General features: G+C 47.9%; 2 protein-coding genes across 6 annotated transcripts in view; one reads left to right on the top strand and one right to left on the bottom strand.

Moving 5' to 3' along the window:
- TMEM156 (transmembrane protein 156) overlaps nt 1-3,448 on the top strand; it is a 41,339-nt gene extending 37,891 nt beyond the window's left edge. For 3 of the 5 annotated variants that reach the window (XM_089325341.1, XM_089325342.1, XM_089325340.1), the window contains one exon: nt 2,852-3,448. In XM_089325341.1, the coding sequence (XP_089181467.1) occupies nt 2,852-2,855 (4 nt within the window). In that variant the 3' untranslated portion in view covers nt 2,856-3,448. The remainder of the gene's footprint in view (nt 1-2,851) is intronic. The other 2 variants (XR_016228863.1, XM_008275068.5) reach the window with 1 other exon arrangement.
- Nucleotides 1-8,669, bottom strand: part of KLHL5 (kelch like family member 5) — a 140,518-nt gene extending 131,849 nt beyond the window's left edge. The window contains exon 1 of the mRNA XM_089325327.1: nt 8,649-8,669. The gene's annotated coding sequence lies outside the window, so the exon portion shown is untranslated. The remainder of the gene's footprint in view (nt 1-8,648) is intronic.
- Nucleotides 8,670-14,302: the final 5,633 nt, after the last annotated feature.

Here is a 14,302-nt window from a genome sequence, read left to right as displayed (position 1 = left end):
TAACCAGGTTCTATATGGATGGGAAGCTGGAGCTGGGAGTCAAACCCAAGGGCTCCCAGGCATCTTAATCACTGGGCTGAACATCTACTCTAACTACATTTCTTTCTGGGTATGGGAGGTGGAGAGTGTTGATGTATGAACTAGATGACGTGAACTAAAGTCATTACTTTCTCCAAGATCTAGGAAGGATCAGTAAATGAACCCTTCATTTGTTGAACTACTTGAGATGTCAGTTCACCCCCTTGGTACTCTTCTTCCTAGGATGGAGCCATCATTCAGTCAGAGCAAGACAAAAGGGAGAATGAGATCTGTAAACAGAACTGAGTTCCCCCCAGATTACTGAAATCAACTTCCCTAAATTTAACATATGATAATCTAGGTTAATGTACATTATTTCCATGTATATGAATCTAAAACATGGCAGAAATGTCTTAAAAATGGTTTTCATTCATCCAACAAATATTTATTAATTAGCTATTGTGTCAAAGGCACTTAACATAGCCATTACACAGGGTAAAAAGGTTCTAACAGGGAAAAGGAGGAAGATGAGCATTTAGTAGTGCCCTGGTGTGCTTGGTGGGCACTGATTATAGTGTTTATCCTTCATAATATTTAAGTGGTTATAAGTCAAGGTTCCAGCAGGAAATCAATGTTTTACTCAGACTGAATAAACTTTTTTAAAAAATTATTTTCAGCCGGCGCCGTGGCTCAATAGGCTAATCCTCCACCTTGCGGCGCCGGCACACCGGGTTCTAGTCCCGGTCGGGGCGCCGGATTCTGTCCCGGTTGCCCCTCTTCCAGGCCAGCTCTCTGCTATGGCCAGGGAGTGCAGTGGAGGATGGCCCAGGTGCTTGGGCCCTGCACCCCATGGGAGACCAGGAAAAGCTCCTGGCTCCTGCCATCGGATCAGCGCGGTGCGCCGGCTGCAGCGGCGGCCATTGGAGGGTGAACCAACGGCAAAGGAAAAACCTTTCTCTCTCTGTCTCTCTCTCTCACTGTCCACTCTGCCTGTCAAAAATAAAAAAAATAAAAAAAAATTATTTTCATTTTTTTTGAAAGGCAGAGAAACAGAGGGAGAGAGACCTTCTATCTGCTTGTTCACTCCCTAAATGCCCCAAACAGTTACGGCTGGGCCCAGGAAAATCCAGGAACCCAGACCTCCATCTGTGTCTCCCTCTGGACGGCAGGGATCCAAGCCATCAGCCCCTGCCTCTAAGGATGTACATTAGCAGGAGCGTGGATCAGAAGTGGAATGGCTGGGACTCAACCCAGGCACTCTGATATGGGATGTGGGTATCCCAAGTATCAACTTACTGGCTGCTCCAAACACCCACCCCTCAAACTGAATAATTTGAGAAGCATTTAAGAAAGGGTCTATTAAGCCAGGATGTGGGACCAAAAGGGAGAGTGCAGTACCCCAGAAGTAGAAACACCAAGGCACTGCGGCTGTCCTGAAGATCAGAGAAGCAGAGAGACAGAGACAGAGGCAGGCACACCTCCACCACACACACACACAGGATGCTGGCTGGGGAGGGCTGTCTGGAGGCGCTGTGACCTTTGGTCAAAGGTACTACAACCTGTGCATGCCCTGAAAAAGGAGGTGGCTGCTCTCTCTCTCTTTCTCTGGTGAGTTAGGGCTCCCCCAGTGGCCAAAGCCAACCAGAGCCAGAGACACTGGAGCCCAACGAGGCAACTCCTGGAGCTTGGCAACCAGACCCAAGCAGGGAAGAACCGGTGCAGCGTGGAGGGCTCGGTACGCCAAACCGAAACTCAGCAGCAAGCACACTTTTGTGTGCATGGTGAAAGGGAGGCAGGGCTTACTGCTGGCGTCTTGGGGCAATCAGAATCTGCTGTTGGCTCAGAAAGTCCCAGGTCAAATATAACGTAGTCATATGACTGTGTCCAGGAAATATTACTGGATGTCGTGTCTGATAACTCTTGGGCTGCTCAGCTCAACACACAAAGAGCTCCCCTTGGGCACTCATCAGATGCTTCCTGGGCACCTGTTGTGTGTCTGGAGCTCTTCTACTCACTGGCAAAAATAACAACATACTAGGGGCCAGCATTGTGGCATAGCAGGTTAAAGTCGCAGCCTGAGGCACCCGCATCCATATGGGAACCCATCTGAGTCCCAGCTACTCTACTTCTGAGTAATATGCCTGGGAAAGCATAGAAGATGGCCCACATCCTTGGACTTCTGCACCCATGTGGGAGACCCAGAAGAAGCTCCTGGCTTCTGGCTTCAGAGCAGCCCAGCTCTGGCCATTGTGGCCATTTGGGGAATGAACTAGCAGATGGAAAACCTCTCTTTCTCTCTCTGCTTCTCCCTCTCTGTGTAACTCTGACTTTCAAATAAATAAAAAAATCTTTAAAAAGAAACAAACAAAAAGGCACTCAATAGAGGAATCACAGCAGAAAAACCCCCACTCTGGTAAAGAGGGTCAAAGAAGATAAAGATATTCCCGGGGAATGAGAAGGGCATTCAGAGGGTACGATGCTTTGCACTTAATAGATGCTCAATCAGCATCTGTTGAGTGAGCAAGTACAGCCCAGCTTCCATGTCTCTCTACTAGAATCCTGGAATGTCACAGCCGAAAGAAACGTGCATGAACACTTAAGCCATCATTGGACAGATGTCAAAACTGAGCCAGGCATTCTGTGGGTTCCTAGCTTGCAGGCTGAGGAGTTTATCTCTGATCAGCTGTCTTCTGAGGGCTCTGGAGGGGCTCCCTGCACAGCACAGGACTGCCAAGTGCCCTTCAGCAGTGCCTTGGGGGAGTTTCTCAGTGTTCCCACACAACAGAATGTTAATATCTGGTTTTAAAATTGTTTTCTACCAATTCTCATTCAGGTAATACATCACAAAATTTTGTCTGTAATTTTTTTTAATCTTCAGAATCTTCTTGGACGATTTGGACTGAACCTTTTTGGAGAATGTTTATAGTTTTAGTTTGGGATAAGTAGACAGGTAAATGTTGGGGCCCGACTAAGGATGCACAAGGCGGTAGTAGGAACGATGACTGGCGGGTGACCAAGAGTTCAAGAGCATTGATTTGACCCAAGAGATTCAAGAGGAGAGTTTTGTTTTTTTCTTCCAAGAAGCCATTATGAGTCATGGAAAACAAGCTGACGAAACACACGGAAACAGCAAGAGGTGCGTCCTCGCTCTCTTTATCCATCAGCACACAGCTTCTGAAGAGACCCACAGTTTTAATTCCAGGTTTCCCAAAACCGAGCCCAGGATGAATAGCCTTTCTCTTGTTGGACCACACGCTGATTTGCTGCCTTTTTCCCTGTACAGATGGATTGTTTCTATTTTTGTAAATTACTAGAGGGCCTGCAGTTGTGTGTGGATTTATTTGTTTGCTTTTATAAGTCTTGCCTTCTTTTGGCACCAGGATGTTTTGAAAAATTCAAAGATACCAAAATAAAGTGAATTTAAATGAAATACTTGTGTAATTAAATCTAATAGCAAAACATTTCCTCAAATTCTTTGGGCTTTCATAGTTGTTATCACCATCACTGATGTCAAGAATAATTGTAGTAATTAATTACTACAAGCACACGTAACTAACAGGGCAGATATTAATGTTGAAAAATATAAAAATATCTTCCCAGAGTTAAGGTGGAACCGAATCTTACAGCACCATGAAAGTGGCTTATTGAGCAGATTTCTGGAAGTTAGTTACATGATGAGACTTATTATTAAGTGATGGGGTTCAGGACATGGTACCTTAAAATACAACACTTTGAATATATCTTTATATATTTTCTTTACTTATTTAAATTTTTATTTACTTACTTGAGAGAGAGGCATCTTCCATCTACTGGTTCTTTCCCTGAATGCCTGCAATAACTGGGGCTGAGCTAATCCAAAACCAGAAGGCAGGAACTCAATTCAGATCTGCTACCAGGGTGGCAAGGACCCAACTTCTGGGTCCATGGTGGCTGCCTACCAGGGTGTGCATTAGCAGGAAGCTGGAGTCAGGAACCAGAGCATCACACCCAGACACTCAGATATGGGAGGTGAGCATCGTAACTGCTGGACCAAGTGCCTGCCCATATTGCATGTTAGGAGCCGAAGCAATGTGAGGAAATGGCAGAAACAGAAGGATTCCTCTGCCTGTCCCCTGCTGCATTTCTCCCCTGACAGCTCAGGGACCCTGTGTGAGAGGTGCTTCCCTGAGCCTGGAGGAAAGGAGCATCCTTATCTCCATCCTTATCTCCAAAGACCTGGGGACCCTGAGAAGAATCTGGGCAAGCAGGACATGTTTGGTCTCCCCAGCGTGTCGCCATGAAAACATACCCTTGGTGCCCTATCACATTCTTCCACTCTCTCTCAAGCCTGCTATCAGAAACACTCAGGTTTCCTTGTTTCTTCAGGTCTCCACTTCCTTACAAAGCCTCTTGTATCATGCAAGACTTCCTTAAGTTAGAAAGCTATGCTCTTGTTAATCTTTCGCTATAGGGGCTTCAGCCATGAACTCAGAAGAGTGAGTGTTCCAGGTAAGACGCTGCTTGGGACACTCACATCCCGTGATGGAGTCCCTGGCTTTGAGTCCTGGCTTTGCTCCCGGCTTCAGCCTCCTGCTAATGCACACCCTGGGAGGCAGCAGGTGACGGTTCAGGTGCTGGGGTCCCTGCTATCCATGTGGGAGACCCAGATTGAGTTCTGGACTCCTGGATCTGAGGAGTGAACCAGCAGATGGACGCTCTTTCAAGTAAAATGAAAATTAGTAAAAGCTGTAAAAAAGGAAAAGTATTTTTCCTTCCTTACATAACAAACCTGATGGGAATACTGCTCCAGCACACAGGATTTTGTTTCTCCATTTTTTTCTTTCAAATCATACACTGAGATTCTAATTGCAAAATCCAGGGATTGGCGATTTGGCAAATGGAATTCTACAGTGTCACTATTTCTTATCTGTGTATTTCTAACTAATAGGTGAGTCAGGCTCAGGTCTTGGGTCTTTCAGTGTGGGGGTGAAACACTCTGTGAGGTGTGGATATCATACAATCTCTGGGCAGCCAAATCATTGTTTTCCTGGACGTCACCTATTACGTTCTGACCAAGGCCTTGGACACCAATGGGAACTTGGCTTACGAAGGGCATAAATTAAGCCTTGAGTTCTGGTAAGTTGTGACAGCTTTCAGGAAATTTATTCATTAAGACAGACTTGAGGGGCCAGTGCTGTGGCACAATGGGTTAAAGCCCTGGCCTGAAGCACCGGCATCCCACATGGGTGCTGGTTCGAGTCCTGGCTGCTCCTCTTCCGATCCAGCTCTCTGCTATGGCCTGGGATAGCAGAAGATGGTCCAAGTTCTTGGGCCCCTGCACCCACATGGGAGACCCAGAGGAAGCTCCTGGCTCCTGGCTTCAGATTGGTGCAGCTGCAGCCAATTGGGGAGTGAACCAGCAGATGGAAGACCTCTCTCTGTCTCTACCTCTCTCTCTTTCAAATAAATAAAATAAATCTTTTTTTTTTTAAAGACAGACTTGGACACTGGGAAACACATGAAGAGGTAGATGACACACTCTGCTCACAAGTCAGGATCTGTGCACCATTAGCAAAAATACTAGACACTATAGGCCAAGATAAGTCATTCATAGGATGTGCACTTCTGCTAAGAATTTTTAAAACAATGAAATCATCCCTACTTGGGGGGAATCAGGGAAGGTTCTGGAGAATGCGGATTTGAGCAGGGCCCTGACCTCTGAGAATCATCAAACCTCCCACACATACGCTTTCTCCACCCTACAGCCTTATCCCACCTATTATTTGTAATTATTTCATGGTTGTTAATTAATTCCCGGCTCTGGCTCCAGACTGGAGGCTACAGGGGGGCAGGGAACCTGCCTGGCTCTGCTCCCCACAGTGACGTAGTAGGTTCTTCATGAATGTTGGCTGCGTGAAGAACTGTTTATCCAGTCTGCACTACACACAGGGCATGTGTCCCATGTGCCCTCATGTCTTCCTCACAACTCTGAGGCAGGTGTCACTCTCCCCTAGGAAGCAGAGGCTAAGAAAAGCTCATTAGTTTGCCTAAGGTCTCAGGGCTAACATAGGAGACTACAAAAGGTTCATGGGAACAGTAAATCAAAATACAAGTTTATTTTGGCACAAAGGATTACTTTGAAATCCAGGCATAGTTTTTCATCTATGCAATTTTTCTTTTTTTACTATTTATTTATTTATTTGAAAGGAAGAGATACAGAGCCAGAGAAGGAGAGGAGAGGTCTTCCATCTGCTGGTTCACTCCCGAAATGGCCACAATGGCCAGGGCTGGGCCAGGCCAAAGCCAAGACCTTAATCCAAGTATCCTACATGGGTGGCAGAGACCCAAGCACTTAGGCCGTATTCTGAGCAGTGGGTCTCGAACTTGGCGCCCCATAAGGATGCCAGCACTGCAAGTTAGCCCCGTTATATGCCTTTTCCGGGAACTTTTCGAAGACCCCAGTATGTGGGTCACAATGTGAGGGCGGTCAGGCTGCCAAGGCCATACTGCTCCTACTGTGCGCCACAGGGTGGGGTCCAGAGGGGGCGCGGGAGAGAAAGGCCGCAGCCCATGGCACCTGCCAGGCTCTCTTCTGGGGCCAGGACTTGCTGTGTGGCCACAGGCGCCGCATCACGCCAGTAACCAGGCAGTGCTGCCCCGTCTTTGTCGAGAAGAGCTGTGCAGTGCTCCACTCCCATGTCCTTTTAGGGAATGGTCCGTCACCCTCGAACAACATCTCAGGGAACTGTAAACCAAGGTTTCCTGCCCACCAGACAAGGTGCAGTGCGTGAGAGGGGCTATGCCGAGTCTGCCCCCCGTCTCCAGTGTGGTAAACGATGTAGAAAACCACGAGGGGACTTCATTCATTCCAGGAGCAGAGTGGATCTGGTTCTGCTTGTAGACCCCCAGGATGTCCCCTACCCCCACCACGAGCCCCGGGGCCCAAGCCCGCTTCTCCAGCCTCTCCTTGGATTCTCTGAGCTCCCTGCGGGGTCTCAGGATCTCTCTGCAGAAAGTTCCTTTCCTAAGATCCCAGGGGTTCCTGTGGTCAGCTGGATACAGTGCGTCTCTTTTATTTTATGAGGTCATGCATAGTCTGAGCTGGAAGAAATTGCACAGACTGTCCAGTTCAACCCAGTGGTCAAGGGCACCCAAGGTCACTTCACAGAGCTCAGCAGCCACAGAACTCAGAATGAACACAGAGTCTGCATCCCCCAGCCTAGTGCAGGCTGCTATTTTTTTTTTTTTAAATCTTTTTAGTGTTATAAGCACAGCCTTTCCTTCTCTGAAGGTGTAGCCACAATATTTAGTAGACGTCAGTAAAAATCCCCATTTTTTGTCATGATCCGACAATTTGCTTTCATGTCGTTGAAAGACTTGTTTTCAGAGACAGAGCTTTCAGGAATTTGGCATCTGGCGACGAGAGGCCTCGGCTTCCACCCTTATATGGAGCCCTGCCCCTTCCCAGCTATCTGAAAATGTTTATTCTCTTCCACGAAATTCATGTTTGGAAAGGAAGTGGTTTGCTCCAGGGAGACATCCGGGCTAGGGTTCTGAAAGTGATTATTTACAACGTCCAAGGCATCCCTGCTAAGTGGGAGGTCCTGAGCCCTTCCTCTGCTCACACTGAGAGACCCACGTCCCTGGGGTCAGAGCTGTGGCTTAGTGGGTGAAGCCACCGCCTGCAGTGCCGGCATCCCATATGGGCACTAGTTCTAGTCCCGGCTGCTCCACTTCCGGTCCAGCTCTCTGCTATGGCCTGGGAAAGCAGTAGAAGATGGCCCAAGTCCTTGGGCCCCTGCACCTGCGAGGGACACCCGGAAGAAGCTCCTGGCTCCTGGCTTCAGATCGGCGCAGCTCCAGACTTCAGGCAGAGAGGCTTGAATACCTTGCCGAAGGCCATGCAGCTTTGCAGGGGCCCTGCTTACAGACCACGCGCGCTCACGAGAGGAGCTGCACAGAATCAAGCCTTTTGTTCTACATGCTCACAAAATAGGACGGACAACTAAAAGCTCAATGATTTTTTAGAAAACAAATTCTTTGAACCCACCTCAAGGTCCTCTGCAGTGTGAAATACAAATTACAACACAAAAACACCCCAGCTACAGTGTGCAAAACTCATGGACGGAGACCCCTTTTCTCTTCCCAGATACAAAACACATTTTTCTGCTTGAAATCTGCCACAGAGAGACAGGAAGTATTCTAGATTTCCTCCCCACTTTGGCAAGCAGACAACAGTAGGTTTTCCTTTTTAAGTAATTTATCATTATGAAGTTCCACTACATCAAAACAACACAATGGTGCTTAATAATTGCATTTTACTGAGGTTGGGTTTCTCATTTCAGTCTTCTAAGTGAGAGACGCCGTAGAAAAGAGTGTATTAAAAAATTATATATGTTTTTTCAGCTAACCAAATGACCAACTAACACTAGCACAGCTTTTCATGATTCAGGAATTGTTGCCCATGTGAGCAAAAGGGACCTCTTTCAATGCTGTCTTTTAGTGCCAGAAATTTTATCAGACGCAGAAACCACAGGGGCTGCATTCCAGGGACCCTGCTGGTTAGCATGGGACAGGATGGCATGAGAAGGGGTTACCCAGCCTCCTCTGGGAACCAGCTGCATGAGACCTGGGGACCCTGGTTGGCCTACCTGTGTCCCAGGCTGCCGAGTGCCGGGAGTCCTCCTCCTCATCCCGATAGATCCACACCGACACAAGAGTGGAGCCACGGGGAAATCTCCCCCACCCTCTCAGCACCCAGATGTAGTTCATTAGCAGTTTTCCCAGTGAAATGCAATGGAAGTTGACTACAGATGAATGTAATGGATGGGTTTGCTTCTGATTACTAACATCTTGCTGCAGTGCAGGTCTTTTATTTATCCATCCCTTTGTAATATAACTCCTACCATATGCCAGACAGAGTCTGGGACCGGAGAAAGTAACCCAAACAATTACAATGTAGTCTGAAGAAGGAGTAGCCTGGGCCTTAACTCCTTGATGGACTGGTTTTGTCTATCTCTGGAGTCCAACACCAAGCTAGTCTTCTGATACAGAAATTACCCAGTATGTGCTGGCTAAATGAATGGAGGGAACTCAGGAGCATCTAAACAGGGTGGAAGATAGAGATGGGGAGGAGACACAATCTGATAAGGATATATTACAAGATACTGGCTAGGGTGAAAGGAACAGATATAGAGACGTGTGGGCACTGGTGAATGGAAGAGGGGTCCCTAATTCAAGGTCTGCATGTCCTTCCCATGTGTGCCCTCCTGACAGAACACAGAAATATGCTCTCTTTGCAAATATAATAACTATATATATATATATTCTCCATTCCAAGGTCACTGCAGTAATTAATGGGGGAGGAGAGGCTTTGTTAAGCTTGAGAATGTCAGAATTCTGCGGGGGACAACTGACAACAGTGTGATCTATTGCAATATTTTTTACACTGTATAATTTGAGCTTGCAACTGCTTAACCAATTAAAGATTAAGCAGGCAGGCCTTGAATGCTACTGCACAGCTGAAAGAGTGATTTATTACACCACAGGCTGTTAGAACACAGGGAAGCCGGATTCAATCTGAGCATACCACGATAGGCAGCTGTTAGTCCGTGCTCCAGAATCAGGCTTCCACGTCCAACTTGGACAAAAGCTGCCCGTGAAGTCCCCCCTTGGAGAATTCCAGTGCACAGTAGCGAACTAAAAGGCTTGGGAAGTCCCTACAGTTAAGGAAAAATAAGTTTGTAAATGGTTTAAAAAAATACTTTCCGGAAAAAAAAACTTTTCATTTTCTTCCTCATTTTCTCTAAATACCAGTTCTTGAACCATCCCAGTACAACTACTGATGCCAAAGGATTTGTGGAATTTCATCAATTCTTTTGAGGTACAGCCGGTTTTTAAAACTTCAGTCCAAGATGCACAGCATGAAGGCACAGCTTCATTTGTGCCAATGATGCTACCCTGATAGCGGGAATGCATTTGTGTATGACACCAATACTGTTGATGCTTTCAATTCAGTGACCCCTCAGGGGTTCTACTCAATGCTTGGTAGCAGCTGCAGGGGTTAAACTGCCATCCTCTGAGGTGACAGAGAGCAAGTGCAAGGGATAGCCTGCGAGGATTTCTGAGGGGTTGACTGACACTTGCGTCTTGCCAGAGAATTGACGAGGATGCCTGGAAAGATAGGCGGGGACCAGAGTGCAGGAGGCTTTGCTTGCTTGTATCTCCTCCTAAAGGCTGGGATGAGCCCAGATGGGCTTTTATTTTTATTTATTTGAAAGGTGGAGTGGTGGTGGAGTTGGTGGGGAAGCAGGAGACAGTATCTCTCACCTGTTTGTTCACACCCAAAATGTCTGTAAGAGCTGGAGATGGGCCAGGCTGAAGCCAAGAGCCAGAGACTCCTTCTGGGTCTCTCACGTGGATGGCAGGGACCTACTTGATCCATCACCTGCTGCCTCCTGGGATGTGCATTAGCAGGAAGCTGGATTGGAAGGGGAGGAGCAGGAAGAACGTGGTCCCAGATACTGTGATATGAATGCAGGGAACCCACTGCGCTACAATACCTGCTCCCCAGGAAGGCTCTCATGGAAGGAATAACCAGATGTGCCCTCTGAGAGCGCCTACACTGACATGACTGTCACGGATGGCTTAGAAGGGGAAGGACACACACACTGAGACCTGCTACACTGATCCACAGGAAGGAAGAGAAGAAAGTGAAATCAAGATTGAGGCCGTGGGATGGGGGAGATGGCCAAAGAAGGAGTAATTAACAGCACTTGGGAAATGGGTGGTGTTGAGGGTGCAGAGAAGCAACCATCTAGGCCAGGGTGATAGCTAGACTCCTGGCAGACTATGCATACAACTAGGACAGAGAACAGAGGAGGGAGGGGAACGGTGATGAACTCCGCTTGGATAGGGCTAGATTCGGTTCAGTGCAACAGCCAGATGCTGACATGAGAGGCTGGAAGCAGGCAGTCAGGCTGGATTCAGGGGTGACATCTGGGCTCCAGGCAGAAATCTGGATGTTCTCAGCACATAGCTGAGAAACTGCAGAAGCCAAGAATGCATCCAGTAGATGGCTGTGCTCAAACTGAAAGAGAACTTTGAGTGAAAGAAGTGGAAAGTGAATTTGGGAGAGTACACGATACTTGCAATACGTGTTTGTGGACTGACTGGATGGATGTGTGGATGGAGAAGAGATTAACTGAATGATCGGTAGAGGCTCATGAGTCTTGGGATTTGTTGCAGTTTCAGCTCCAGTATGGGAAAAAAATGTGACAACTTTAGAGAAACAAAACAAAACAAAAAAACAACATTTGAATGCAATGCATGGTGGACTTTATTCCTGCTTTTAAAAATCAACGAGCTTTTCATGTTTTCATCCTACGAATCTCAGACCATTTGATGTCTATTATTCCCATTTGGTACTCACGCCCCAGTAGTGAGCGGCCCAACTGCTGCCTTTGCAGGGAAGCCAGGTGGAGAAGACTGGCCGAGTGGCAGGCTGGGCACTGCTCAGCAAGCAGACTCGCCGCTGACTTTCCTGGAGTAAGGGTGAATCTTCACTCTATACTCCTTGCCAGAGACCACGAGATTTCAAAAGAGAGATGTGGGATCCAGGATTTGGCTTGTAATACCCCATATCTTTTCTAAGAGGCCCTGTGGTCCCACAGGCTGCCGACTGGGCCAAGATTCTTTAGATATCAATCACACCACCGGCAAGGCAGGAACAGCGCAGGCTGGAGACATGTCGTCCACTGCCGAGGCTGGGTGGTTCACCTAGAGAGGGAAAGGCAGATCTGACCGTTCATGGAATCACGGGGGAAATGCTTTACACTGCACAGCTGTGGCCCCAAATGGCCAGAATGCTCTAACACCTTGCTACAGGCACCAAATGGTTTGGGGGATGCCAAGTACATTACAAATCCATCTAGCAGTTCAGGAAGGTCATTAGGACTCGAATTCATCATCTTCTAAACCTTCTCTCTGCTTTCCATTTATTCGTCTCCTCTGAGCGAGATGGAACTGTGAGAGCAGAGACCCCGATTCACTGAACCCTGACACATTATTTGTGTCTACAATGTCACCATAAATTTCTAGAGGGAGAGAGAGAAATTGCAGATGCAGGCATTTAAATCCCCTTGTGCTACATTTGTCAAGAGGAGCAGATTGCAAATTGCCTCTTGCAAATATGATGTGCGTCTGGGCATCAAGCTAATAACTCCGAACCACAGACGCGTTCATTTGTGTGGTGTTTTCCTCCAGAAGTTTCTGAAATTGCTTCTGTAGTCACTGTGCATCCCAGAGCTGCTCAGGTTTATAGGAAGATGAGGAAGACTATCTGGCCGAGGAAGTTGGGGGTGTTTTTCAGTGAGAAGCAAACGACAAGTCCTTCCGTTCACATCATCACAGTCTTCACAGACCCTGTGCACTGGGACCATTTGGCTTGGGCCTCTACATTCTCCTAGAAGCTGGCAGAGACGTGGGTGACAAATTCCAACCCTTCACACGTCCTCACGGGCACTTCCGAGTCTTTTATGGAGAACGAATCTGTGTGTTTGATAGTTTCTGTTTCAGGAAGGGCTCTGCCCTCTGGTCTCCCTGATCAGAAGCAGTTTCTTCTGCTTCTTGTTTTGATGTTTAAAAGTTTAGTACAGAAGTCATTCGTTGATGTATTTTCGTTATAAAAAGCTGAACTATCACACATAATGCTGCCATCTCCTTGGATGATCATGTCACTTCTGATGCCCCCCCGCCCCCACCCCCGCCTTCAGCTACCGCACCTCCTTCTGCCACTGCTTAGGAGCACTGAAATAGTTTTTTTGTTTGTTTTGACAGGCAGAGTGGACAGTGAGAGAGAGAGACAGAGAGAAAGGTCTTCCTTTACCGTTGGTTCACCCTCCAATGACCACTGCAGCCAGCGGGCTGCGGTCAGCACACCACGCTGATCTGATGGCAGGAGCCAGGTACTTATTCTGGTCTCCCATGGGGTGCAGGGCCCAAGCACTTGGGCCATCCTCCACTGCCTTCCCGGGCCACAGCAGAGAGCTGGCCTGGAAGAGGGGCAACCGGGACAGAATCCGGCGCCCCGACCGGGACTAGAACCCGGTGTGCCGGCACCACTAAGTGGAGGATTAGCCTAGTGAGCCGCGGCGCCAGCCTGTTATTTTTGATAAATATTATGCAGTAGCCTCTTTTTCCCCTCAGTGATATATTTTGGAGCTCGACAGTGCAGAGATCTAGTCCAGTCTTTTTATCCTTTTTGACCACTGCATGATATTCCATAGAAGTGGCGTCCACTGATTTAGGTGGTTCTGATTTTCGCTACAATCCACCCTACCTTGAGGAGTCTTTAAAGACCATTCAGAGTAAAAAAAAAATAATAAGAAGAAAAGGTAAATTCTGTTCATTTGGACAGAAAAGAGTTCATGCATATTTCTAAGCCCTCAAATCATGTGTATGGAGCAATGCAAATAGCAACACAATGGACCCCATTTCTTGCAGCACTAACTGTTCACGTTCCAGCTCGAGCAGACATCCATTGCCCCTGGCTAATGGCCCTGTGACACGGCCACTTCCATTCTCTCATTCAGCATTTACAGACTGCACACTTAAGACTTCCAGGTGTTTCTTCCTTCGACTAATAATTCCTGAGCACCTACCATGTGCCAACCACTGCCGTGGGGGCTGGGAATAAGGTAATGAACACAACACAGAAACTCGCTCTCTCCGGCGCAAGACAGTAACAGCCAAAGAGTGATAGGCCCCAAAGAGGAAAAAGGCGCGAGAGGAGCGGCAAGAAGCGAGGAGGGGCTGGGAGGTGTGGGAGGCTCCGTGACCCACGGAGGCGGCCGTGCTCCGTCTCCTCCGCTGGACATCATCTGTTTCGCGTCCTTTAGCACTCGGGCCTCGGGGTGGGTTTTCCGCAGAGACAGCAGATGAGGGCTTTCCTGCAGAAGCTCAAAAGGCAATGGAAGTTTTCAGTGCGAACGGCTTCCGTGTGCACACGAGGCAGAACGGGGCACGCAGGCTCCCCATTCTCTCTTTCAGGAAAAGTGCGGCAGCCCTCCGAAAGGCAGAGTCCTGGAGAAACTTGTCTCTGCTTGAGGCCCAGCGTGGAGAAAGGGCCCAGGGTTTTGATGGAAGAAAACTCAGATCAAGGGCAAATGAGCAATGGAGAGCAGCCGTCTGCTTGCCCGTGGGGCTCTGTCTAGCATTTATACAGAGCCGGGATAGAAATCCTGGCTCCTCTACATACGAGTTGGATAATCATTAGTAGATTGCTCAGTCTCTGAGCTTCATGTCC

This window comes from Oryctolagus cuniculus, chromosome 2, assembly GCF_051225735.1.
Source record: "Oryctolagus cuniculus isolate XC-2025 breed Fujian yellow rabbit chromosome 2, ASM5122573v1, whole genome shotgun sequence".
NCBI lineage: Eukaryota > Metazoa > Chordata > Mammalia > Lagomorpha > Leporidae > Oryctolagus > Oryctolagus cuniculus.
Note: the sequence above shows the minus strand (reverse complement) of the source record. Positions and strands in the feature narration are given on the sequence as shown.